At 44.6% G+C, this 27,905-nt stretch overlaps 2 protein-coding genes across 6 annotated transcripts; both read left to right on the plus strand.

Annotated features, from left to right (window-relative positions):
* The first annotated feature begins 575 nt into the window (after nt 1-575).
* On the plus strand, nt 576-24,861 carry Adrb3 (adrenoceptor beta 3). Of its 4 annotated transcripts, none has more exons than XM_071610215.1 (3): nt 576-1,896; nt 2,316-2,376; nt 24,769-24,861. In XM_071610215.1, the coding sequence occupies exons 1-2, from the start codon at nt 704-706 to the stop codon at nt 2,353-2,355; spliced, it is 1,233 nt and encodes a 410-aa protein (XP_071466316.1). In that variant the 5' UTR covers nt 576-703; the 3' UTR covers nt 2,356-2,376; nt 24,769-24,861. The 4 variants fall into 4 exon arrangements, with proteins under 4 accessions (XP_071466316.1, XP_027795076.1, XP_071466315.1 ...); XM_027939275.2 differs by lacking the exon at nt 24,769-24,861 and adding an exon at nt 4,412-10,723; XM_071610214.1 differs by lacking the exon at nt 24,769-24,861 and adding an exon at nt 2,576-3,234.
* Got1l1 (glutamic-oxaloacetic transaminase 1 like 1) lies at nt 1,813-27,905 on the plus strand. 2 transcript variants are annotated; one of them, XM_071610217.1, is made up of 9 exons: nt 1,813-1,896; nt 23,183-23,364; nt 23,912-24,023; nt 24,444-24,553; nt 24,769-24,861; nt 24,957-25,107; nt 25,589-25,754; nt 26,767-26,909; nt 27,358-27,905. In XM_071610217.1, exons 2-9 carry the CDS (start codon nt 23,188-23,190, stop codon nt 27,531-27,533), a joined length of 1,128 nt encoding a protein of 375 aa, XP_071466318.1. In that variant the 5' UTR covers nt 1,813-1,896; nt 23,183-23,187; the 3' UTR covers nt 27,534-27,905. The 2 variants fall into 2 exon arrangements, with proteins under 2 accessions (XP_071466318.1, XP_027795075.1); XM_027939274.2 differs by lacking the exon at nt 1,813-1,896 and adding an exon at nt 22,140-22,522.

Below are 27,905 nucleotides of genomic sequence, written 5' to 3' on the forward strand. Positions count from 1 at the left end.
GTTGGACAACAGTCTGAAACTCAGTGATATCTTGTCTCAAAAACAATAAACAAACAAACAAACAGCTAGGGCTGGGGATGTATGTCAGTGGTAGAGTGCCCCTGGATTAAATTCCCAGTACCAAAACAGTAAATAAATTTTGAAAATAAAATAAAATACCTTAGGTGGGCTGAGGATATAGCTCAGTGGCTGAGCATTGGCCTGCATGCAGGAAGCCCTGGGTTCCATCCCCAGCACCACCAAACAATACAAAACACTTTAGCGGAGGCACCCAAGTAGATGACAGGCTACTCTGGATATTCTGCTTGCCTTGGGAAAGTCATCTTTTCCTCTGACTCCTTAAAGGTTGGAGGTGGGAGGGTTCTTTTTTTACTTTCTCCCAGTGTTGCTCCTGGCCTATGGCAAGAATGGACACCCTGTGACAGGTCTTCCCTTCCACCCTCCACTTCGTCCCTGAGGCCTCTCCCTTAGAAACTATTGGTCGCTGCCCCTTTAAGCACGGCCACACCTCCCCCCACCCCTGAGCGCTCGCACCAAGGGAGTGGGGGTGTGGTAGTGGTGGGGGGAGGCTGACCGGTCTCATCTACGGAAGATGGCCCAGGCTGGGGGAGTCGCTCCCAGGTTCTGCTGCTCCCTCCCCTGAACCAGGGGACGGGGAGAGCCCCTCCCTCCCTCTCTCTCCTGCTCCACTCGCGACGCGGAGATGGCTCCGTGGCCTCACGGGAACGGCTCCCTGGCCTTGTGGCCAGACGCCCCCACCCTTGTACCCAACACCGCCAACACGAGTGGGCTGCCAGGGGTACCTTGGGCTGCAGCATTGGCTGGGGCGCTGTTGGCGCTGGCCACTGTGGGAGGTAACCTGTTGGTAATCGTGGCCATCGCCCGGACGCCGAGACTCCAGACCATGACCAACGTGTTCGTCACTTCGTTGGCCGCAGCCGACTTGGTGGTGGGACTCCTGGTAGTGCCGCCAGGGGCTACTTTGGCGCTGACTGGCCACTGGCCCTTGGGCGCGACTGGTTGCGAGCTATGGACCTCGGTGGACGTGCTATGCGTGACGGCCAGCATTGAAACCCTGTGCGCCTTGGCTGTGGACCGCTACCTGGCCGTGACCAACCCACTGCGTTATAGTGCACTAGTCACCAAGCGCCGTGCTGGAGCGGCCGTGGTCCTGGTGTGGGTGGTGTCCGCCGCGGTGTCCTTTGCGCCGATCATGAGCCAGTGGTGGCGCGTAGGTGCGGACGCCGAGGCGCAGCGCTGCCACTCCAATCCGCTCTGCTGTTCCTTCGCCTCCAACATGCCCTACGCGCTGCTCTCCTCCTCAGTCTCCTTTTACCTTCCGCTTCTGGTGATGCTCTTCGTCTACGCACGAGTTTTCGTGGTGGCCAAGCGCCAACTGTGCTTGCTGCGCCGGGAGCTGGGCCGCTTCTCGCCGGAGGAGTCTCCGTCGGCTCTGTCGCACTCTCGGTACCCTGTCACCTCGGGGACGTGCCCTTCGACTCAAGTGCCCTCCGGTGGCCGGCGGCCCGCGCGGCTTCTGCCTCTCCGGGAGCACCGGGCCCTGCGCACCTTGGGTCTCATCATGGGCACCTTCACTCTGTGCTGGTTGCCCTTCTTTCTAGCTAACGTGTTGCGCGCCCTAGGGGGACCCTCTCTAGTTCCTGACCCGGCTTTCCTCGCCCTTAATTGGCTAGGCTATGCCAACTCTGCCTTCAACCCACTGATCTACTGTCGTAGTCCGGACTTTCGCAGCGCTTTCCGCCGTCTTTTGTGCCGCGGCAGCGGCTGCCGTCCAGAGGAGACCCGGGCCACTGCCTCCCCAACTCGCCATCCCTTGAGCTCTCCAGCGGCCGGGGCCAGCCCCGTGGAGTCCAGGCCATGTTCACCGCTCAACAGGTAGGTAATCAGGGCCGAGGGACAGGCAGTTTAGAGTCAGATGGTATACGGCATCTTCATTTCTGAGTTTAGGGTTTGGTAGAAGGAAATAGGTCTCTGGGAGGGGTCTCTGCCTTGACAAAAGAGGGAGCAGAGTAGGGAACCAAAAGGGGACCAAGGTCCTTTCCTTTCTTGGATCCAACCACAAGGGCTGAAGCAAAAGAGGGGCAGGTGGTGGGTGGTTCTTCATCCTAGGATGTGCCACAGAAAAGAATAGCTGTGTTCTGAGGCCTCTCCTCCCCGTGGTCGGCTCTCGTGTCGGTTTTCTAGCTCAGTTCTTTGGGCGCCCAGATTTGTGGCCATCATTATACCTGGCTCAGACTTGCATGGAAAACTAGTGGCCCTACCAACCCCTGGTCCTCAGTTGATTTCTCTCAAAGGTTTGAAGGCTATGAAGGTGAGAATGCACTTCGGATATGAAAGACAGCGCAGGAGGAACCTGTAAGTAGAAATTTGTGCCCCACCCCCTTCAAAGACTGGGCTGCAATTAGGAGATGGGATTTTTGTAACATGGTGGTCCCCCATGCTTGTGTGTAATAAAATATGCTTCCCAGGGTCCCTGTGGGGGCTATCCCTTCCCTTCAGTGCCCCATTCCCCCAGTCAGTCTTTACCCAAAATGTGTTATCTCCATTTTTTCAGGGCTTCCTGAGGAGTTTTAAGAAACAATTCCGTGGATGCAGAACCTTTGGAAAGTCTCTGGGCTCTCTGTTCAGAATGAGCCCTAAGGAATGCCCCAGCTGTAGAACTACTTTCCAGAACCTGCTGACTGGGCTATGGAATGGGAAGCGGGTTCCTTAAACCAAGGGGGTTTTCACCATCTTCTCTCTCTCCGAGGGAAGTTTTCTAAACCTCCTCCCACTACTACCTCAGCAGCCAGGGTGCCAGGCTGCCTGCACCAGCTGCCCTGAGAGCAGCCCCATGGCTATGACAGGGTGCACATCACCTTGCTCACTTGTGTGTGGTGTGTGTAGGGCAAAGAGAGCACTCTAGCTCCATTCCTGCTGCTGCCCAGACCCAGAAAAACCATGGGTATTCTCTAGGTTCTGTGACCAGGCTAGAAGAGGCCAAGGTTTAGGGTTTTGTCCCTGGTTCCTGCTCTATGGCTCTCAGCACATCAATGTCTCTCGGCACACCAATGTCTCTCACATTAGACACAGAACAAGTCTGATCTACCTCACGCAGAAGGACTTCTTCAGGGCTGGGGGCGGGGGGACTCCAGGGTTCATAGGAAGATGAACCATTGGAACAGATCCCTTCTTTTCCATTTAAAATCAAATTAATAAATATTACAGAATACAGCTCATCCTTTGCTCTCTTTTTCTCCCCATTTTTTTTTTTCATAATCCATTTGCTCCTTTCCCTTTTACTCAGAGCTAACTTTTGACAGAGGCAGTAAATTATAACTAATCCCTGTCCCTTTCTTCCTAATCCTCATAAAAACAAAAAACGAAAGTCTGTTTGGGTGAAGCGTGAAGCGAGTCAGCTCAAGCCTTTGACTCTCCTGCCTCCCTATGCTTTCTGAAATTCCTGGAATCCAGTTGCAAGGGAGTAGCAAAGCCGGGCCCACTGTGTCCGGGATCATACATGGGACATTGGTCACCTTCCATATTATAAACCCATGGTGGATCCATAATCTTTTATTGCCAGCAGGAACCAGTTTGGTTCAGTGCCATGTCTATGTGATGTGATGTGTGTGTGTGTGTGTGTGTGTGTGTCTAGATATAGCACAGTATTGTTTTTTTTTTGTGTTGGGCAATGTCTTGGGCAATAAAAAAATATTTCCATAGCCTCTACCTTCCCACTCTATTCCTAGGCTGCAGAAATTTATGTTATTCTCTTCAAGTAAAACCAAAGTTACAATTTTGAGCCTGTTGATATCTTTTTTGTTTCTTTGTTTTTTGTTTTTGTTTTTATACCAGGGATTGAACACTGGGTGCTTTACCACTGAGCCATCCCCAGCCCTTTTTATGTTTTATTTTGACACAGGGTCTCACCAAGTTTTGTATGGCCTCAGTTGCTGAGGCTGATCTTGAGCTTGCAATTCTCCTGCCTCAGCCTCTTGAGCCACTGGGATTACAAACATGAACCACCATGCCTGGCTCCTTACTTCAATTTTAATGAAACTTATTGGGCAGGTTTCCTATGGAAAGAAAAATTCTATGGAAATCCCTTGCTAATTTTGTGGGCTCTTATTTAGACTCCATAAACCATGGTCTGGGCTGATTCATAGGATATTCAGTAAATCACTAAATGTTTAGCATGCTTGTGACATGGTATACAGTGCATTGGCTAGGTTCAGGGGCCCTAGAGTTATAAAACTTAGATCTGCCCTCAGGATAAGCTTAGTGTATTTCCACATATGGGTGTTCTCTGTGAATTGGACCCCGTCTACGCTGTTCTCTTTTCTTCTGGAGCCCAGGTTTTATTTCTCAGGATGTTTGCATACCAAAGATGACTTTCTCCTTTCCAATGCAGAGCAGTGTGCAATCTCTGGTGTCTGAGGTATCTAACGTTTCTTGGAAAGGACTCAACTCTTGAACTGTCTCTTGGTGGAGAAGGAAGTCTTGCTCAAGTCTGGGATAAATAAATAAATAAGAGGGCCTCCTCTACCCATCTCTGGATACCCATCCTGACATCACTGAGGAAAATCGCCCAGTCAGTCCTAGGCAGGGAGAGGATGATTTGGAGGAGGGGACTCTGGTTTATAGAATCATCCTTGAATAGCATCCAGAGCTCATACTGCTTGTGTCTTGCTCCATATGCACCCGGGTGCCAACTGTCAGCCTCCTTTGGAGTGTTTAGACTTGTACTGGGCTGTGGATTCCATCTGCAGATTGTCACCAGTGTATTTGACAGCTGGAGAGGCAGCCTCTCTGGTCATTTCTCTAGCAACTTGTGGCCAGGTGTCAAACTGAAGGAGATTTACATCCTTGGGCGGAGAGCAGGCTGCTTTTGCTAGCAGGAAGCCTGTGCATTTGAACTGTGAAGATGAACAACCATGGCTGTGAACCTAGAGATATGAAATTACAGACCAATGAAAACTGAAGAGCCTGTGGAGCCACTTGTCCTTCCAGAAGTCTGTTAGCAGGAGCTGGGCATGGGATGGAAATGACAGCAAAAGAGGATTGAGTTGGAGAGGGAGTGAGAAGCAAGTGGGTTTTCCAGAGGTGACCTACTAGGTGGAACCAGAGTTAGAGCAAGGAGGAGGTTGGCAGCAAACTTTCCCAGGACTCCCCCGTGGTAGATTCTTCTAAGGGATGGTGGTAAGTGTAGCCCACCATAGGCAATCACTGGGCTGTAATTATACACCAGCTTCATTCCTGAACTCTTAATAGCTTCTCCCTATAGAGACTAAAACTTTCTCTCCCCTCTTGTCTTTAGGAAGATAGTCCTTCCAGCTCTGTGAAGGCCTGGGCAAGAGCTTCACAACCTTAGCACTTGAGTTCATCCCAGTCATAAATGGTCGTGGGCGCCCCCTGATGGTTATATGAAGTATAACAGGTGAAGACTTTGCAAAGCTGGTCTGTTAACTAGACTGGCAGCAAGAATTGCAGTTTTCATAAGGCTGCAAACTATCAGAGCTGGAAGACAGCATAGAAATAATTTAGTCCAGTCTTCTGGTAATCCACTTGATAAAAATGGATGAAGAATATGAGTTCTAGAGGGGTGAATTTAGTAGCCAACATCCCTTTAGCCAGTGGAAGGCAACACTTACACTGAATTAGTGTAAGAAGCACAGAATTCAGAGCTGCAAAAACAAATAATAAATGGAGGAAGGAAAGAAACGGCCATTTAGTGAGCATCTGTTGTATGCCCAACACAGAGGTGCTCTAAAAATATCATTTATTTAATAATGATAACAAAAAAATAGAGCTGCATAGAAATCAAATAGTTTGCTGGTGCTAATTTTAACCAAAATTCATTTTCTTTTCTCTAATAATCCAGTTATGAGAAGTGAACAAGTTACTTAGCTTCTCTGACCATTTGATTGCCAGTAAATCAAATGGAGAAATGGAATTTTTTTTTTTTTGTACTAATCCAGGGTACTCTACTACCGAGCTATATCCCCAGCCCTTTTTATTTTTTTATTTTGAGATAGGGTCTGACTCAGTTGCTTAGGGCCTCACTAAGTTTCTGGAAATGGCTTCAAATTTACAGTTCTCCTGTAAATCCCGGGTCACCGAGATTACCAATGTGCATCAATTTGCATGGCTCAAATGGAGATATTATTGCTCTACTCGGCTCATTCAGACTGATTTTGAAGATCAAATGAAATTTTGTATGTGCAGATTATTTGGAAATTGAAAGGGTTCCTCCAGAACAAAGTGGTGGAATTAAAGTTTGGAGGTAGGAGTCCCAGATCTCCTGGTTTTGGCATAGAGGTAGAGTTCCATTCATAGTAGCATCCTGGATCTTGATCCACACATTTTTGCTCACTGTGGGCATGCCCTGCCTGGTATTTCTTTCCCACCTCAGATTCATTGTGGGGAGCCACCCATGAGCCACTTGAGTGGTACTGAGCCATGAATATTTAGGTTTTTTTTTTTCCTTGGGAACTATCCTGGCTTTCTCCGTGTGCATCAGATTGCCCAAGGCATGAGATCTCTTGTCTTCGCTCTACTTGGGAGACAAATCTTGTAGCTCCAGAGTTGGGTGAAACCCTTTGGGAACTGGACAGTTCACCTCTTACCTTATTTGGCAAAGAACATTCCATGAAAAACCTTTGATGTTCCCCCATATAAAAAAAGCAAATGTGGGCGCCATTCCTCTTTTTCTAGTGTGGAAGCTCGATCCCTGAGATGGCTAGCTGTCCCACCTCAGCTTTTTAAAAATTACTTTCTGTGTCCTGTGGGTTTTTTCGCTGCCTTGTCTTTCTTAGCCTTTATTTCGCAGCCAGCCACTCCACGAAAAGAAACCCCAATTCTGTCATTTGTGTGGGACGTGGGTGAGAACTCATATCCTTGGTTTCATAACCCTGTCGCTAATCATTCACACCCTTGGCTCTGTTTCCATGTTCAGACTCTGGACTGGCCTGAGCCTAGTATTTTGACCCTGATTTGGATCATCCCATCACCCCAATGCAGCACTGACAATGAGATACATTTCAAGGATGGGTAGAAAGTTGAGAGTAGAGGGCACTCACTGCTAGATGTCAGAATCTTATGATCCAGCCAGTGTGGCGGCACATACCTAAAATCTCAGTGGCACTGGAGGCTGAGGCAGGAGGATTGCAGGTTTGGTGCCAGCCTCGCAATTTTAGCAAGGCCCTAAGCAACTTAGTGAGATCCTGTCTCAAAATAAAAAAATTAAAAGGTCTGGGGATGTGGCTCAGTGTTTAAGCACCCTTGGGTTCAATCCCTGGGGAAAAAGAGATCTTACAGTCTGCTTTAGTAGGGATTCATGAGCTTGGGCTCCAAGGAAGCAGAAAGGAGAGAGAAGGTATATAAATTTGAGAGGCTGCTGATAACAAATTTAGTTTTTTTTTCCCTTGGGAACTATCCTTGGGAATAGACATTTATTCTTTCACAGTTCTGGAGACTGGCAGGGCATGGTCCTTCTGAAAGCTCTAAGTGGAAACCTTCCTTGCCTCTCTAGCTTCTGGTGGTTGCCAGCCACCCTTGGTATTATTTGGCTTGTAGATATGTCACTGGAACTTCTGCCTCTGTCTTCACATGACCTTCTTCACGTGTCTGTGTCCAAATTTCTTTTATAAGGACATCAGTCATTGCGTCAGAGCCCAATCTAATGCAATAGGACCTCATTTAAAAAATATTTTTTAGTTGTAGTTGGACACAATATTTGTTTATTTTTATGATGCTGAGGATTGAACCTAGAGCCTTGCACGTGCCAGGCGAGCACTCTATCACTGAGCCACAACCCCATCCCCAAGTTTAACCTCATTTTAATTTGATTACATCTGCAAAGATCCCTTTTCCAAATAAGGATACAGTTATAAGTTCTAGGGTTAAGATTTCAACATGTTTTTCAGGAGGACACAATTCAATCACCAACAGAGAGTGTGATAGGAAAGGGGGATCCCTGTTACTCTTGGCCTTTCTACCTTCATCCTATACCTGATGCATCAAACCCATATTGAAGCCTTTGTTTTTTTTATTGATGTGTTATAATTATACATCATAGTGGGATTCGTTATGCCATATTCACACATGCATGTAACATAATTTGATCAATCTCATTCCCTGTACCTTCCCTTTCCTTCCTCACTCCCTCCCCTGAACCGTTTGCTCTACTCTGCTGATTTCCCTTCTATTATTTTTATTTTAATTAGTGCATTTAATATATTAATTTATATAATGAATTATATTATGTATAGAAATTATATACCACATGTGTATATAAATATATTTATCGTTCATTGTGATATATTCATACATAGAGAGCATAATTTGGTACATTTAATTCCTCAGTCATTCCTCATCTCTTCCTTTCTCCCTCCCTCTTGATCTCCTTCCTCTGCTCAGTTGGTCTTCTGAAGCTCGGTTTTATCCTATCATCAGCTAGAAGGGTAGTGGGGGTGCCATCCATGCCTAGATTTAATTTCTGGGCCTTTTTGCCCACCTCCTGGGTTTTGCTTTGAGAAGTCACTGATGGAAGTCAGACCTTTAGTTTTGTAGCATCCTGTGAGCAGATGCTGCTATCCGTTCTCCATCCCTCCCTTCTTCCTTTAGTAATGGTAACCCTAAGCTTTATCAGGAAACATGGCCTTGAAGCTAAGAATCCTTTGAGCTCACTTGTAGAGAGCTGTGGCTAGGTGACCAAGTTCTAGCCAATGGAAGTATGCGATTTGCAGACCTGCGATTAAAGGGAAAGGGTATGTCCTCCATGTCCTTTGCTCATCTTACCTCTGGCTGGAAGGCAGGTGTGATGGTGAGATGGTCATGAGATGGCAACCATGTGTTGTAGATGACAGAAGAACTACATGGAAGGAGCCTGGGTGTCCAGTAGTGTGGAGCCCCTATTTTAGTTCCTGCACTGTTTGTGTGTAAGATCCTTAAAGAAAACTTGTTCAGGTCACAGTTGTTTTAGCCTTATTTATTTATATTCAGTAGCTGACCCAAACAGATGCATCAGTGAGGGAATGGTAAAGTAGGCTATTCCTTCTTCTGAGAGGTACATGGACATCTCCCCAGGTTCTGTGATGAGTGTAGCTTGTGTTAGTCTAACCATAAAACTGCCTGTGCAATACCTCTTAGGGCACCTCTGATCTATGGGAACTGGCATCTTTGTAGAGTGTAAGTTCTTGTTGTACCTAATGCCACCAAGTCTGTCTCCTTGGTGCTGATCCCTACGGGGATAATTATCAGTGAGTTTATCAGTTTCCCAAGGCTGCCAAAACAAATCACCGTAAACTTGCTGGATTAAAATGACAGAAATAAATTCCCCCATAGCTCTAGAGGCCAGCAGTCAGGAATCAAGATGTGGGCAGGGCTGGTTCCTTCTGAAGACTCTGAGGGAGAATCTCTCCCGTGCCTCTCTCCTTGCTTCTGGGGACTTGAGCACTCCTTGGCAGTCCTGACTTATAGACATATCACTCCATATCCCTATATTCTTGTGTCTTCTTCTTTCTGTCTTTTATAAAGATACATGTTAGTAGATTTGGGACCCATCCTAATTCAGGATGATCTCATCTCAAAACTCTTCCCTTAACTACATTTACAAAGACCATTCTTTAATATAAGGTCACATTCTGTGATTTTAGGTAGGCCTATCTTTTTGGGGTGGCACTATCTAACTTACTCCCGTGAGAACCTGTGAGCCCTTTAAGTGATATTTTTGATCTCAAAAAATTATCATCCACTGCAATCACTTTTCAAGGAAGGGATGTTCTCTCCAGAAGCTCTTGGAATCTGTGGCAGGCAGAAACCTGCCTGAGATAAATCCCAAAGGCCCATGTTCTATATACTCTTTTCCCATTGAATGTGGGTGGACCTATAAATTACTTCTAGCTCATAGAATATAATGAAGGTTCCAAGAATCTGCTCCTGCAATTATGTTGTTATAAGGCATAAAGGAAGGACTTTTTAAGATGTAATTAAGGTCCCTAGTCAATTGACTTAGTAAAGAGAGAGATGATTCTGGGTGAGCCTAATCAGGCCGGCCATTTAAAAGACAACTGAGAGGTCAAAGACTGAAGAAGTCAGAGACTCTTGCTGGCCTCAAGGAAGGTAGTTACCATGAGTTCTACAAAGTTAGGGAAATAGGTTCTGCCAGAAACCACGGGAGCTTAGAAAAAGATCTTGAACCTTGGGTGAGACCATAGCCTTACCCAACATCTTGACTGCATTCTGTTGAGACCATGGAGCAGAAGATCCAGCTAACCCATACTTGGGCTCCTGACACAAGGAAACTGTAAAGTTAATAAATTTGTGTTCTTCTCAGCTGCCACGTGTGTGGTGCTTTATTACACACAATAGAAAATGAATACAGACTTACTGCACAATTCCGCTGGAGGCTGCTCTTTCCGGCACTTCTTCTCTGGCAGTGTTTTTAAAGGTTTCCCATCAGAACCCCAAACACAACAGGAAGGTCCCCCTGCTGTGATCTAATGTTCCCTAGCCATCCTTTGCTCCTGAGAGAATGACCAGCCTTCCCGTAATTCCTTAGCCCCACATACATCTTAAGAAGTTTAGGAGCTAGAGGTCCAAAACCCAAAAGGGAGGAAGGATGGGTCACTTCTTCCCAGAGAAGAAAGAACTGGGCTTGGGACAGCTTCGCACCTGCTCGGTGCAGATCTCTGGTTTCTCTTCTCATTGTGGGATCACGTAAGCAAGCCCTTCCTCCTAGGGCCTCCCCAAGGATCAATTCTGAATCTAATAGATGTTAGAACACTCTCCCAGACCTGCTGGGAGAATGAGGGAAGTACAGGAAACTGTTTTTCCATAGGAGAAATTCCTACCTTTGGGGGGAGGGGAAACACACAGGGCTGTGGGTGAACTTCACTGCTCTACACCCTAGAGACTCAGAGCTTGGGGCTGCAGGTGTTGCTCAGTGGTAGAGCCCATGCCTAGCAGGCGTGAGGCCCTGGGTTCTGTCCCCTTCAGTACAAAAACAAACACATTCACAAACAAACAAAACCAAAACCCTCAGCATTTACCCCTAAGCCACTCTTAAGACCATCTCCTTGGTTAGTCATAGGGTAGGATTGCTGGCTATCTGGTATTGACTTTGAGAGTCTCTTGTTAGAGCTTCTGATCTTACACCAGAACCATTTTTAAAGCCTTGCCCATGCTTCTCTTTAACATTTTTGCAAGTTGCTATAATGAAAAAATCGTGTTTCTTAAAAAAGAAGATTAAGGAGGCAGAAAAGTTGCACAAAATGAGTGGACTTTTGGATACATAAGATATTGTTTAAATTAAGATATTTTTCAAAACCACCTCTGCCTGCCTGCATCTCCCCCCAGGCTTGGGATGGTGCCTGGTATTTTTATGGAGGACATCTGTCAATTCTACCCCTCAGCCAGTGCCTTAGCTCAGGCCTTCCTCAGTTCTTAACCTAGTTAACCAAATAGGCTCCTCTTCAATCTCCATGAGCCCCCAGAAGGAATTTCTAAAGCATAAGTCCAATCATGTTATTCTAATTCTTAAAATAACATGGACAGAGCCTACCTTCCTAACTTGATTTCTTACCATCCCCACCCCCATATACCTCTGTTTCAATCATACTTAAATCCACCAAGGAAATTGTCAAGTTTTTATTTTTCCTACATTGTGCCCCTGTCATTTTTACATATAACAGATTGTACCCTCTGCTCATCCATCCATCCCAGGAATGAATGAATGAATGAATGAATGAATAAATATTTATATTTTAATATTAGGGATTGAACCCAAGGCTTTGTGCATGTGAGGCAGGCACTCTACCAACTGAGCTATATCCCCAGCCTCCAGCAGTAAATTTTTATTGAGTGAAGAGAAACACATATTAAATATGTTACAAGGTTCAATTCTAAGATAATTTGCTGAAGGCTTAAATATAGGATGCAATTATTTGAATATGGTTTGAATATGTTTCTAGGGGTTCACATAGTGGAAACTTGGTCTCCAGTGTGGGGGAAAATGGAACCTTTAAGAAGTGGATCCTAGTGGGAGGTGTTTAGGCAAATGGGGGTACTGCTCTTAGAAGAGATTAACATCATTCTCATGGAACCCTGAGTTAGTTTTCAGAGAGCTCAGTTTTTACTGACCCCTCCCTGTGTTCTAGCTTCGTGTCTTGCAATGTGACCTCTTCTCATATGCACTCCTGCCATTGTGATGTCATTCCCATAAGGTCTTCACCAGAGCCAAGTTTATTCCGGAGCTGAGCCCTTGAACCTCCATAACTGTGAACTAAATAAACCTTTTGTTCTTTATCAAGTTAACCAGCCTCAGGTATTTCATTTAGTTGTGGAAAACTAATACATAGGGTATAAGAGAAAAAGAGAGATGTTAAGGGTAAGCCTGAGATTTTTCAGCCTCAGCATCTGGCAGAATGAATTTGCCATTTACAAAATGGGGAAAATGTAATAAGAGCAGGCTCAGTGTGGGGATATGAAACTATGAGTTAATTTTTGGACACAGTATATTTGGAGAGTCTATTAATTATTTATTGGAATATCAAATGAGCACTGGATTTTTCAGTTCTATAGGTCAGGCGAGAAGTTGGGACTGGATATATAAATTTGAGATATAGGTATGTATGTATATATGTATTTTGAAAATGCCAGATGGGAGTTATTGTGGCTTTATCTAAGCATGCACATGTGCACACACACTTGTGCATGCATATGCACACACACACACACAGTGCACATGAGCTCTCTATTCATTTTCTTCACTGCACAGTCTGACTTCAGGATTGGTGACTGACAGCCAGCTGGGCTGCTCTTCCCATGATGCTTTGTGGTTCTTGGAGGAAACATTGTGAGCAATCTCAGTACAGTAAGGTTTGCTGCACATCAGCAGCACTTCCAGCTCCTTGCCATTGCAGACCAGGAACTTCCAGAAGCCACTTGGTAGCGTGTGCTTTGCTTTCTTGTTTGCCCCATAACCAAGGCTGGACATCAAGATCTGGTCCTTGAATCTTCTCAGTGTTTTCAGTACCTCTGGGTTTGTGCCAGTAACACATCTTTGGTCCTCTTTTGGATGGTTTTGGGCTTCACATGAGGTCTGAGGGCAGCCAAGATGCCGAATGGGAGATGTCTGCCACCTCTCTAGGCAGCGCTAGAAGAAGACAAGAGATAGGTATTTAAGTTCATGAATGTAGATCACTTACATGGTGAGCATAGATAGAGAAGAATTCAAAAGCCTGGGCTCTGGGGCATTTCTATATTTAGAGGTCATTTAGAGGATATTTAGAGGCAATGGTGCACCTGTTTTCCCAGACACTTGGGAGGCTAAGGCAAGGAGCATCACTTGAGCCCAGGAGTTCAGGGTCAGCCTGGGCAACAGAGTGAGATCCTATTTGGTTCCAGGGAGGAACCAAAGTCAACTGAGAAGTAGCAGTAGTGAAAGGAGAGCCAAGAGAGCAGGGTCCCAGAAGTCCTGGGAAGAAGATGTTTTAAGGAGGAAGCAGCCAGTGATGTCACATACTGTTGAAACATTGAATAACAAGAGGACGGAGAACATGCCATTGAATATGGCAGTGAAGGTCTGTCCTTGGTGACCTTGATGAGACCAGCCCCAAGGATGTGATGATGATGACATGCTGATCAGATTGGACTCAGCAGAGTTCCCAGTGGAGAAGAGGTGACAGAAAACGAAGCATTCTTTCAAGAGCTATTGCTTTGAAGAGGAGCATAGCACAGTGAGACTGATCATCTGGTGTCATCTTGGTTAATCAGGGAACTTTGGTTCCCAGAATCTTTTTTGAGACTCTGGGGTAAAGCTGGACAAAAGAGGAATGCCCACAAGCTTTGGGAGGTAGAAGTGAAGGAGGATCCCTTAATGCAGGGAGGACTTCAGGAGAGATATAGAAGCAGAAGTAGTTGGGTGCTCCAGCTTGTCTTCAGACTCCCCCTCTTTGTGTCCAGCTCTGCTTGCAGACTGTTGGTCTTGCCAATCCTCAGAGGACCTGGACCCACACAAGACACTTGACTGCAGACCCACAGGGGCAGTAGCTGCTCTGAAGCCCTTAGATCTCTCCATATATTCTGCCTCATGGGAATCATTTCTGCAGCTAGATGTGTTGGCTGGGCCTAATTCTTCTTCCTGCATCTTCTACCTTCACTTCCCTAGCTCCTCCCCCAGCTATGTAAGGTCTACCCATCTGTTTCCTTGGTTGAACCCTGATTGACAGGTACATGAGGTATCTGGAAGGAAGATATGAGATCAAAGGAAAGATGTTTGTTTTTAAGGTGGGACTTTTACTGCCTGTTCATATGCTCAAGAGAACTCTCTAGAAGAGGGGGAATTGATGATAGAGGAGATGAAGAGCAACTGAAGGAGGAATATAGGTGTTTCAGGAGCCAGGACTCAGAGCATTGAGAGATAGGGACACAGGTCATCACCCATTTTACTGAGAGAAAAGACAGAGATGGCTACCTATGATGGCAGCATGTGAAATTCTGAAATATCCTAAATTTAATTAGAAAGGACAGATGATGAGGGGGGAAGGGGGGAAGAGATAAGGGAAGTTATCAGTTAACAGCTGCAGTGGTGGTATTGCGGAGACCAACAAAAAGACTGTCTCACATTCCTGAACATCCGTCTTAAATCTCATCACAGGGACCACCAGAGCCATTGTGCCCTGGTTACATATAAGCTTTGCAGATGAATTCCAACCAATTCAGAAGCAACCAGTACTTCTTAGGACTGCTCTCCTATTCTAAAGCTCTCCCCACCCATTGATATATCTATAGCCCATGTAGGTTCAATGTAAGCTTTCCTTCCTCTAAAATTTATAAAAATACTCTAGCAAATCCTGATGCTGGCTGTCGCAGAAACTTGTCCCAAGATCTGATTCTTTCTTTCTTGCTAGCATCAATAAGGCCTATTCTTTCAGAGATCCCTCAGTCTCAAGAATTTTGATTTCACACTTTTATTGTCTCTGTGAAATAAGATCAGTCATTGAACCTACTGGGGGAAAGGGATGGTTATTTGAGGAGAGGGAAAAGTGTGATGTAATTGTGAATGTTTGTCTTTTTTGGCTTGCTGGTCTGTGAACCTTTTTCTCAAATGTGGGGTATTCTCCATTTTCCAAGTCTTGGTTCAAGCTACAGCCTAAGACTCTCAGGAGGCTGAGACTCCACCTCCACCCACCTCTTAGCTAGGGCATGCAAGGGGCCAGTGGGAGTGGGCTCAGTCAATCAGACACAGCCTCCTGGTCTAAGCATGGGATCCAGTGAAAGTAGGAAGTAAGGACTGAAAGAATCCTTTGCAACTGCAGCAACCGTGGCAGTAATGTTCTGTCTCTGGGACCTGCAGTGGCAGCGAGGCCAGCTGAGGAAGATGATAGTGGAGCCAGTCACAGCGTCCTCTGGTGGTCAGCAGCTGAATTCTTACCAGCTTCCTTTTTTGATCTTGGTCAGGTTCTGGTCTAAAATCTCCAACCTCCCTCTCAATGACCTGATATTCTTCTAATAAATCCCTCTTATGTTTAAAGCAGCTCAAATCAGTTTCTGTTGCTTGCAACCAAGAATACAAACGGATAGTGATAGGAGTTAGAGGTTAGAGTCATTTGAAGTTCTTTTCAACTTCTGTCTGCACACATATTTCTCATATTTCTTTTGAGATTTCTTACATGGAAGCATTAGGAATAATTCATTTAAAATATTTTTAGTTATAGTTGGACACAATACCTTTATTTATTTATCTATTTTTATTTGGTGCTGAGGATCAAACCCAGGACCTCGCACATGCTAAGCAAGTGCTCTACCACTGAGCCACAACCCCAGCCCCAGGATTAATTCATTATAACTCTATGAGTAAAGTAAGTTTTTTTTTTTCTCTGACTTGAAAAGAAAATTCTAAGAAAGGTTACATACAAGAATACAAACAACAATAAGGGTTGGCAAGAATGTGGTGGAAAAGGCACACTCATACATTGCTGGTGGGACTTCAAATTGGTGCAACCACTCTGGAAAGCAGTATGGAGATTCCTTAGAAAAGTTGGAATGGAACCACCATTTGACCCAGCTATCCCACTCTTATGTCTATACCCAAAGGACTTAAAATCAGCAGACTACAGTAACGCAGCCACATCAACGTTTATGGCAGCTCAATTCACAATAGCTAAACTATGGAACAAACCTAGATGCCCTTCAATAGATGAATGGATAAAGAAACTGTAGTATACGTACACAATGGAATATTACTCAGCATTAAAAGAGAATAAAATTATGGCATTTGCAGGTAAATAGTTGGAGAATATCATGCTAAGTGAAGTAAGCCAATCCCAGAAAACCAAAGGCTGAATGTTCTCTCTGATAAGTGAATGCTGATACATAATGGGGGGGGGCATGGGAAAAATGGAGGAACTTTGATTGGGCAAAGGGGAAGGAGAGGAGAGGTGGCATGGAGGCAGGAAGGATGGTGGAATGAGATGGACATCATTACCCTAGGTACAAGGATGACTGCACATATGGTGTGACACTATATCTTGACAACCAGAGAAATGAAAAGTTGTGCTGCAATTGTGTACAGTGAATCAAAATACATTCTGCTGTCATATATACCTAATTAAAATAAATACACTGAAAAAAAAGAAGGGAGGCCTTTGAGAAAGTGATCAAACCATGCAGGCTCCACCTTTATGAATGGTAATAGTGTTCTTATAAAAGAGGTTGAAGGGAGCCACATTACCCCTTTCATCACATAAGGATATAGTAAGAAGGTGCCATTTTTTGGGGGGTGGGTACCAGGGATTGAACTCAGGGGCACTTGACCATGAACCACATCCCCAGTCCTATTTAGTATTTTATTTAGAGACCGGATCTTGCTGAGTTGCTTAGCACCTTCTTGTTGCTGAGACTGGCTTTGAGCTCTTGATCCTCCTGTCTCAGCCTCCTGAGCCACTTGGATTACAGGCGTGCACTACCATGCCTGTCTGAAGGTGCCATTTTTGAAGCAGAGAGCAAGCCCTCCAACCAGACTTGGAATGTGCTGGTGCCTTGATGGTAGGCTTCCCAGCCTCCAGAACTGTGAGCAATAAATTTCTGTAGTTTACAAATTCTTCAGTCTAAGGTGTTTTGTTACAGCAGCAGGAAGAGACTAAGACACACTGTGTGACTTGAGGTTTGGGATCTAAGATAGGATGGGGGAGAGTTTTTCACTGGAAAGAGTAAGAAAAGGTTTTCTAGGTGAATTTAGTGAAAAATCACCACATTTCACCCTTTGCTCATCAGGCCATATTATTTTCCAGATATAAATAATTCTAGGAATTATTTTAGAATGGTATTCTAAATTAATTTGTTCTAAATTAATTTTATTCTACATTAATGCATTTTTTTCCCCACATGCAACCCAAAACTCACTCTCTCATCCCAAAAGGAAACTGATATTTAGTTTAGAGTTCAGGATCTTTGGGTGAGATGTATTTTTCTGTATCTGAAAGTGGGTACTTATGACATTGGAACTTATGGACTAAAAGTAATGTACCTGTAAATGTAAACACTCTTAAATATACCCAGTGTACAGTGCCAGGAGGAAAACTGCTCTAAAGACCCCATTTAGAAAAATGGGAAGAGAAGCAACATAGTCTTCACTACTTCAAAGCACATACTACCCCCCTATGGTTGTGGACACAAGGTATAATTACTTTTTAATTCTTGTTTTATGTTAGTCTGATTTCTGTTACTGTAACAAACACTCAAGACAGATAAAAGGTTTATTTTGGTTCACAGTTTTAGGTTTCAGTCCATGACCAATTGGCCCCATTGCTTTGGGCCTGGTGGTGGCGTATCATGGCAGGAGTTTACTGCTAAGTTCATGGTCAGGAAGAGAAAGAGAAAGAGGTGGAGACAAGGGTCCCACAATCTGCTTCAAGGGCACACTTTCAGGGACCTGAAGACCTCTTACTAAGTCCCAAGTCTTTAAGATTCCATCGATTCCCAATAGACCACAAGCTGGGGACCAAGCCTCCAATACATGGATCTCTGGGGGATACTTATTCAAATATAGCATGTTCTTAGCAATGAAATGAGCTCTTTGGATAAACTAGTAAGGATACCTTTCTTGTCTACATCCCCTGCTGGCAGCCATTATCCTTTGTTCCCCTTGGCTAAGCCTGAGAGGGCCTGGGGAGATTGCCTAAGGGGCTATTTCTCTTAAGCAGTCATCTTCAGTGAGTATCTGGGAGCTGGACATTTTCTGGGGAAAAATATAATAACCTAGTTTGTTTGAACATCACTTGTATTTCAGGGGAACTCCCAAGTATCCTGTACTATAAACTCTATAGTCAAAACTTACATTTGGACCTCAGTTTTTCAGTTTCTGTCTCTTTGTAACAGCTTGAGGGACATGCTTATTTCCATAAGCCTCACAAGTAAACAAACACAATTCTATGTTTGTTATTTCTATTAGATACATGCACACATGCGCGCACACACATATACACACACATTCATGAATGCACACATACACATTTATGTTTCAAAAGGTTTATACCCAAAGGACTTAAAATCAGCATACTACAGGGACACAGCCAGATCAATGCTTATAGTAACTATATAGTTACTATATAGTTCTATAGCTAAACTATAGACCCAACCTAGGTATCCTTCGACAGATGAAAGGATAAAGAAAAAACATGGTATATATACATAGTGCAATATTTCTCAGCCTTAAAGAAGAATAAAATTATAGCATTTGCTGGTAAATGGATAGAGCTGGAGAATATCATGCTAAGAGAAATAAGCCAATCCCCCCAAACCCAAAGCCGAATGTTTTCTCTGATATGTGGATGCTAATTCACAATAAGGGAGTGGGCTAGGGAAGAATGGAGTTACTTTGGATTAGGTAGAGGGAAGTGAAGGGAGGGGAAGAGTATAGGGGTAGGAAGGATAGTAGAATGAATTCTATATGACTACACAACTGGTATAACCAAAAGAATGAGAAGTTATACTCCATTTATGTATGATGTGTCAAAATACATTCTACTGTCAGTATAACCAATTAGAATTAAAAAATGGAAAAAAAGAAAGTAATAAAAGATCTTGTGAAGAAGTCAACTATTTAAAAAAAGGTTAAAAATAAGCATACTTTAGAGAAACATGCATTCCCATGTTTGTAGCAGCACAATTCACAATAGCCAAGTTATGGAGCCAGACTAGGGGTCTGTGAACAGATGAATAGATAAACAAAATGTGGTCTTATACACAATGGAGTCTTTATTCAGCTATGAAGAAAGATGAAATTATGACATTTGCTGGAAAATGGATGGAACAGGAGAAATGTCAAGGGAAATAAGCCAGACTCGGTAAGACTAGTGTCATATGTTTTCTCTTATATGTGGAAGCTAGAGAGGAAAAAAAAAAAGATCAAATTAAGTTTTAGATGTGTATGCATGCATACATATGTATACTCTGAGGTGCAGAGATTTTAAACAACTTGCCCAAGGCCACAGAGGAACTAGGGCAGAGGACTGAGGTGGAAATCTAGGTCTGCCTGGCATCAAACACCCTCCTCTGTCTTTGACCCTTCTCTGTCCTTAGGCTCCACTTAATGAGTTCTGGTGTCTGAGTACTGTTCAGAGGCAGGGAAGAATGGAGGGAACGGTTTTCAGCGGTCCCTGAGGGCCACAGGCAGGTGCTGGCTCTGGTAGGTAACAGTTTTGCTATATGGATCATGTGGTTGTCATCGTGGTCGCCATTGCCTGTGGCAGTGGGGAAATACTGAGCCCAAGTGACATTCTGAGAAGCAGATGTCAATTAGGAGAATAGGACTGGGTGACCACGACAGCATTATTCTCAAGGTCCCACAAGAAACCATGAGGAACTCCCAAAGACAACTGGAGTAGGCTACGAGCGGCCAGTGATTCTGCACTATGTAGACAAAGGCAATTTATTCTAGATAATATAACCTTATTTGTAATCTGGTCTGGTCAGAGACAGAAATCTGGGGCCACAAACAGGCCATCCTCAATTATTGGCTACCCAGCCACCAGGCAGAACCTCTGACACGAACCAACTCCCCTCCCCTCCCATATCCCTCACTCCCATTCACAGCTCCTACCCTCTGGGCTCTTGGTGCAGCCTGGGGTAAGCCCAAGGAAAACCTCCTCTGCTTCCCATGGCTGCTTATTGAGTTTGGAAGTTCAAGGCCAGAAAACAAAAGAGTAGCTGGGGGTGTGACTCAGTGGTAGAGCACATACTTAGGTGTTCAGGGTACTGGATTTAATTCTCAGCAACAAAAAGGAAAAAAAAAAAGTAGTGTTTTTTAATTTTAGAACAGATCATGCAGTGAACATTTGCTGACCATTTTTCCCCAGATTCCTCTTCCTTTTTCTCATTCTAAGAGCACTTGGAATCTCTTTGGGGACATCCTTTTTAGCCATGCAGTATGGGAGGGATAGACACCACCCTGGCTCTAGGTGATTATGTGTGTGGGCTGGGGAGTGAACCCAGGGCCTTGTATGGGAGGCAAGCACTCTACCAGCTGAGCCACATTCCCAGCCCTAGGCAATTGTTTTAAACTGACCAGAGTATCTCATCTCATTCATGGGTTAAGATCAAGAAATTGGCCCTTGACTCCACTGAAGCCAAGGAGAAAGGACCAAGAAGGATGTGGGCTTCAGGGAAGGAAACGTTCTCATCCTTCCAGGGACCCAAGAGAAGCCACTCTCTCTTCTATGTAGAAAGGATATAATGTCTGAAAGGCTGCAGCCATTTAAAAATGTATAAGCATGATTGGAGGTTTTTTATTTATTTTTATTTTTTAATTTTTTTTAAAGAGAGAGAGAGAGAGAGAGAGAGGTTTATTTATTTTGGTTTTCGGCGGACACAACATCTTTGTTTGTATGTGGTGCTGAGGATCGAACCTGGGCCGCACGCATGCCAGGCGAGCGCGCTACCGCTTGAGCCACATCCCCATCCCCATGATTGCATGATTGGAGGTTTTTGCTTTTTTTTTTTTTTTTTTCTTTCCTGGGGAGTGAACTCAGGGGTGCTTTAAAATTGAGCTACATCTCCAGCCCTTTTTATTTTTTGAGACAGGGTCGCATTAAGTTGCTGAGACTGGCCTCAAACTTGGGATCCTCCTGCCTTGCCTCCTAAGTTGCTGGGATTACAGGTGTGCTCTCCACACCTGGCTATAAGCATGATTTTTGAACGGGTAATCTATTCACATGGTCTAGGATTAAAAAAAAAAGTAGCTCTTTCTACCAGATACCCAATGCCACTCTCCAGAGGCAATTACACTTAGATGGCTCTTATATATCCTCCTAGAGAATCCATATGCACACAATCTTATCCATGCAAATATACCTTTTCTTTTCCTCCAAATGTCCCTCGCATTGCTATGTTTTCAGTATTTCCTATGTTTTCTGCTTCAGATATCTTAGAGATCTTCCCCCATCTGTACATCCGGGGCTGCCTACAATAGCTGCATAGAATTCCGTCATGTTGCTCTTCATGAGTCATTTAAACATTCCTTCAGTAACTGGTGTTTAGTTTTTCATTGGCATTGCAAAGAAAGCTATAATGTAGATCCTGAAAATATGTCTCATTTTGTGCGCATTGCATTGGTTTTGCTGTCTGCTGGCCTCTGCTATCTACCCATACTGATGGGCCATCAGTGAAGCTGTTAAGTGTAGAAGTCTTGGCTATAGATTACTGAGACAAACATGGACTTAACTGAGTTGCAAATTACACTGTTTCTAAACATGGGACTCTGTTAAAATAACTGTGGAAGAAAACAGTGCACTCTTTCTATTGCTTTTAAAAGATTAGGCCCTTTGCAAAATGAAAGTAGAAAGTTTAAAACTTTATCCCTCTGGACTGGGAGTGTAGCTCAGTGGTAGAGTGCTTGCCTAGCATGTGTGAGGCACTGGATTCGATCCTCAGCACCATATATAAATAAATAAAGATCTATTAACAACTAATAAAATATTTTAAAAAAATTATCACTTGACTTGTGCTTCTATGTGATCTGGGAAGCCCTACCTATTTCATTGGTCTCCAACCTTTTCCTATTTTCTAAACAGCTGACATGTTATTTTGGATTGGATGACTTGGGGCTAGAGAGAAGGCAGTGCGTTAGAGAAAAGTGCCTGGGAATTCCATGTCCTTCCCTGCCCCTTCCCCCTGCCAACTCTCCCAGGGGATTCTCCTCAAGTGCCATGGAATGTTCCCGTGGCCCTTGAGTGTTGCCCTAGCGGAGGCTGGGAGTTGTGAGGTTCTGTTGCTCTGGAAACCAGCTGTCCATAGTCTCTGTATTGGAGCTGCCAGGGTCTGGGAAGAGTGAGGACTGTCTGGCCCAGGCCTGGAGGAAGAGCACGGGTTCAGGCTCAGAGCCTGGGCTTCCCTTTCATTTTAGTTATGCCCACCCTTTCAGTGTTCATGGATGTGCCTATGATGCACAAGCTAGAAGGCACCTTGTTAAAGACCTACAAACAAGATGATTACCCTGACAAGATGTTCCTGGCCTACAAAGGTAGATGCTGGTAGTTTTAGAGTTGGAGACTTAATACAGATTCAGCAGGATTTCACTGCTACAGAGGATGGAGGATGGCCCAAGCCTTTGCAAGGTCTTTACTTTTTAACAGAATTGCCCAGTGGGGAAAAGGGCAGAGAAGGTCCCAAGTCACTCCATGCCCTCTGATCTTCTCTGGGACCTTCTAGGAAATAGTCAGGGCCTCTTCTACTGTTCTGTACTTTGGGCTCTCTTCAACTGCTACCTTCTCTTCCTCCTCCTCATGCTCTTCTTTCCTTCTCCTCTTCTTTCTTTCTTATTCCCCAAATTGACCCTTCTGATATGCAATCAGCCCTTGGAACTGTGAAAGTCAAGGTTGCCTTGGTTTGGTGTTGTGTATCCATAACTTGAACCTAGTATACAATTTTAATCTTTAAAATGGCATAGTTTTGGTTGTCTTTTTTTTTAAAGAGGAGGACAAAATTTACACACATCTGCTAACAGCACATTGTTTATATGAAGAAAAAATAAAGGTGATGGTGGGGGATATCTTTTCATAGGCAACTTTCCAAAGCCCCAAGAAGCCCAGAACAGACTTTTTGTTTGTGGGTTGTCTGCAAAGCCCACACTTGTAGGCTCCAAGACTCTACATCAGAGCTCCCTCTGTCCTTTCCTTCACAGTCTGCATGACCAATGAAGGCCAACCCTGGGTTTCTCTTGTGGTAAACAAGACCCGACTGCAGATTGCACAGGATCCCTCTCTGAACTATGAGTACTTGCCTATGATTGGCATGAAATCATTCATTCAGGCCTCCTTGGAACTCCTCTTCGGAAAGTACAGCCAAGCCATTGTGGAGAACAGGGTGAGAGCCAGAGAGTAGACATCTGTGTCTGCATAAACTTAAACCATCAAGGAACTTTGCAGGGCCCCCCAACATTGACAAAAGCAGCACGTGAGACTCAGAAAGTCCACAATTTTGCCCATTGAGGGTCAGCCTGGATCTGAACCCAAATCCAGTGCTGTTTGCACTCACTCACTCTGCTGGTTCGAAAACTTGAAATTCAAGAAAGACCTGAACTGGGGACTGGGGTTGTTGTTCAGTGGTACAGCACATGCTTTATATGCACAGCCCTGGCTTCCATCCTTAGCACTGAAAAAAAAAAAAAAGTTTGAGTTCCAGGTTACTATTACTTCTTTAAAGTGATTTTAACTGGCTCAAGCAGTAGCGTGCTCGCCTGGCATGCGCGCGGCCTGGGTTCGATCCTCAGCACTACATACAAACAAAGATGTTGTGTCCGCTGAAAACTAAAATAAATAAATAATTTTTTTTTAAAAAAAAGTAATTTTAACTGAGTTCCAGTTACTATTACTTCTTTAAAGTGTTACTTCTGTTTATTTTTTGCTGACAGGTAGGAGGTGTGCACACTGTTGGTGACAGTGGTGCCTTCCAGCTTGGGGCCCAGTTCCTCAAGACCTGGCTTAGGGATGCTCAAGTCGTTTGCATGATTTCAACTCAAAAAGGTGAATGTTGGGTCTGGGACTGTAGCTCAGTGGCAGAGTGCTTGCCTCACACATGTGAGGCATGGGTTCGAACCTCAGCACCACATAAAAAAAAAACAAATAAATAAAGGTATGCTATCCATCTACAACTATAAATAATAATAATAATAATAATAATAATAATAATAATAATAATGTGAGTGTTGTACAAGATGAGGGCAACTGAAGATCCCCATTGCCTGTTCCTAATTCCCACCCCATCTGTAATCTTTCACTCTTGTCCTTATTCTCTATCATGAGAAAAATGGTGGACAAGCCAGACAACTCTCTTTCTGTTATTGTTCCTCTGTCAGCCGGTGACTCAGCCCCATTCTCCAGTGTCTCTGCCTCTATCTGTCCATTTCCATGTACCACAGCTGATGGAGGGCTTCATTCCCACAGAACCATATGGAATCGTCTTCCAGGACATGGGTTTTACAGTCTACGAATACTGCATCTGGGATCCCAAGCACCTGTGCATGGACTCCAACATATTCCTTGATGTGGTGGAGGTAGAGGGACCCCCACTCAGAAACTTCTGCCCAGACCTGACTTTTAGTCTTATTTTCCTCTCCTCCTCCCCAAGTTGTTCACAGCCTTCACTAGGCTTGGATTTACCTGGCCTTGTGGGTAGGAACCAAAATGGACGAGCATTTCTCCTCCAAATGCCCTGGTGCCACTATCCTTTGGTAGAAGACCTACCTGATGAGACTGTCTCTACTTGCAGCAGATGCCACGTGACTGTATCCTGGTGATTGGGAACATCACTGACTGCAAGTGGACACAAAGTCAGTTGGCCAAGTTGATGCTCACCATTAAGGTAAACTCAGCATCCTGCCTGAACTCCCTCACTCTTGCCGTCTGCTCTCTCTTCCATTAAGTCCCATGCTTTGTTGGTTCTTCTTTTTCCTACAGAACAAACGGATATTCCCATTTTTTGACATTCCCTGTCAAGGTTTATCCACCGGTGACCTGGAAGAAGATGCCGAAATCTTACAATACTTTGTGTCTCAAGGTTTTGAGTTCTTCTGCAGCCAGTCTCTGTCCAAGAATTTTGGCATTTATGGTATGGTATGGGCAGAAGGAGAAGGGGTAGTCTGAGGTGGAATTGGTGCCACGTCCATGACAGGAGCAGTATGTTTGATGACACTTACCCTCTGGAAGGAGTGCAGGACTCCAAGGAGAGAGAGCCATGGCGGCTGAAAGGATAAGAAATGAACTAGAATAGCTTCCCAAAGAAATGATACTAAATTAGCTTCCCAAACCAACTTTGGTCCAATCATTTCACTTGGTCAAGCCTCTGTTTCCTAAGTTGAGAGGGTAGGACTAGTGATCGTTCAAGTTCTTTTTCCTCCTTGAAGGAGGACTTGTGGGTGCTTTTTCTAGAAGAGAATGTAGCAACTTCCTGGGTACAGATACCACCAACTATTCTGGATGAAGACCTCATAGTTCAATCCTCTCTTCTGTAAGGCTGGGGGAGGGGTGTAGGTGAGGGTTGAGGTCACGCAGGAGGAGACTGAGGGTGAGCTGTCTTCCCCAAATTGCAGATGAAGGACTGGGGATGCTGGTCGTGGCAACACTCAACAACCAGCACTTGCTGTGTGTCCTCTCCCAGCTGATGAACTACACCCAGGCACTGTGGCTCAACCCTCCTGCCAGGGGTGCTCGCATAATCACCTCCATCCTCTGTAACCCTGCCCTTCAGGGAGAATGGTAAGGGCAGAAGGATTGGGGTAGGGAAGGTGGGAAGAGCCCTTGGATACCTAGACTTTGTTCATAGTATTCAGCTGGCTGGTTCTCTCTCTGCCATGTAGCCTGTTTATCTCATACATTCATCAATTCATTTGCCAAATTTTACAGAGGGACTACTGTATATGTATGCCTGTAGCTATGCCAAGGGTTGCCCTACCTTGGGGAAGGTGGAAAATAGAACATTCGTTTTGGAAATAGGCCAATGGGTTACTTGAACATTTTTTGGTTGCAGGAAGAAATCTGAAAGCATCAGGAGATTGTTATCCTGGCAAAATCTGCCTGGGAGCCTGCTCAACATATTTAAATTATCGTGGGATCTGTGTTTCTCAGCTTTCTGTTACTGTAATAAAACACCTTAGATAATCAACTTAAAAAGAGGAAAGGTTAATTTTGGCTTATAGTTTTGGAGGATTCAGTTTGTGGTTCTGTGGCTTAGGCCTGTGATAAGGTAGTACAATGTGATGAGGAATGTGTGTGGAGCAAGCTGCTTATTTCATGATGGCTGGAAAGAAAAGAAGGGAGAAGAAAGGGAGTAGGGTCCCAATATTGCCTCAAAGGGCACACCCCCAATGACCTAACTGCCTCCTACGAGGCCCCATCTCCTAAAGGCTCCGCCGGCTCCCAGTAGCATCACAGGCGAGAGACCAAGGCACACGGGCCTTTAGGGGACATTTAAGATCCAGACTACAGCAGGATCAAATCTTCCTCCCATTCATAGCTACCCCAGAGCCCAGACTCCCCTGGTGTCCTTAGGGCACTCTACTGGGGCTTTGAGCAGTGAGAGGAGTGGAAAGGCAGTAGGGAGTTTCAAAAGCAGGGGAGAGGGCTGGGTGGCCGAGCACTGGCTTCGATTCTCAGCACCACATAGAAATAAAGTCCATCAGCAACTAAAAAATATCAAAAACAAACAAACAAACTAACAAAAAGCAGGGGAGACCTCGTACTCTCATTTTTTGTTATCCTTTCTTGGCAGGAAGCAGAGTCTCAAAGAGGTTGTAGAGAACATCATGTTGATCAAGGAGAAGGTGAAGGAGAAGCTCCGGCTCCTGGGAACCCCTGGCTCCTGGGACCACATCACTGAACAGACTGGGACCCACGGTTATCTTGGACTCAGCCGTAAGTGTCTAGAGCAGGTGACTCTCCTCTTTCTGATTTTGGGACTGTATCTGAGCATTCAAGTTCACTGACTAGGTAACCAGTCCACAGCATTGATCCAGATCTGCCTTACTTCCTCTGGAGAGTGGGGCTGCTTTGCCAGGCATTGCGGCACACGCCAGCAGCTTGGGAGGCTGAGGCAGGAGGATTGCCAAATTCAAAGCCAGCCTTAGCAACTTAGTGAGGCCCTGTCCCAAAATTTAAAAATACAAATAAAACAGGGCTGGGGAGGTGGCTCAGTGGTGAAGTGACTCTGGGTTCAATCTCTGGTACAAAAAAAAAAAAAGTGGGGCTGCTTTAAAGACCCTCTTGGAACCTCAGAAATGCCAACAGTTTCTATCCCAAGTAATCCTTCCTGGGAAATTAAAAGTGGCCAACCCCAGGATGTGAAGTCCTGTGATTTTCACAGACCAACAGGTGGAATACCTGATCAAGAAGAAGCATATCTACATGCCCAAGAGTACTAGGATTAACTTCACCTGTATCAATGCCAGCAACATTGACTACATCACCCAGAGCATCAATGAGGCTATCCTCTTCACAAAGAACTCCGAGAAACATCTTCAGGATGTAAATGACCACTGATTGGAATAAAAGCTTTAGTCTTTGAAAAAATCCTGTGCTAATGATTAATTGCTACATTTCATCCTTTTCATCTATTTATGAAGCAACGGGCTGCCTTGGTAAATGGCGGAGGCGGGGGGAAGAGCCAGAGAAAAGGATGTCTACCTTCATTGGTCATATATTTATTGAGCAGCTATTATGTTAAGGCCTTGAGCTGGTAATGCAACAGGTACAATTCAGTCCTTTTTCGCCAGAAGCTTATAGTCTAGTTGGGAGATAAGCTTTAGTCAGATGAAACAGTTAAGTAATATTTTAAGGCTGGATGTGGTAAAAGTCACAAAAGATTCTCCAGGCAGGAGATGTGTCAGAAATATCTCAATGTGGGCTGGAATA

This window comes from Marmota flaviventris, chromosome 3, assembly GCF_047511675.1.
Source record: "Marmota flaviventris isolate mMarFla1 chromosome 3, mMarFla1.hap1, whole genome shotgun sequence".
In the NCBI taxonomy this organism is placed as follows: Eukaryota; Metazoa; Chordata; class Mammalia; order Rodentia; family Sciuridae; genus Marmota; species Marmota flaviventris.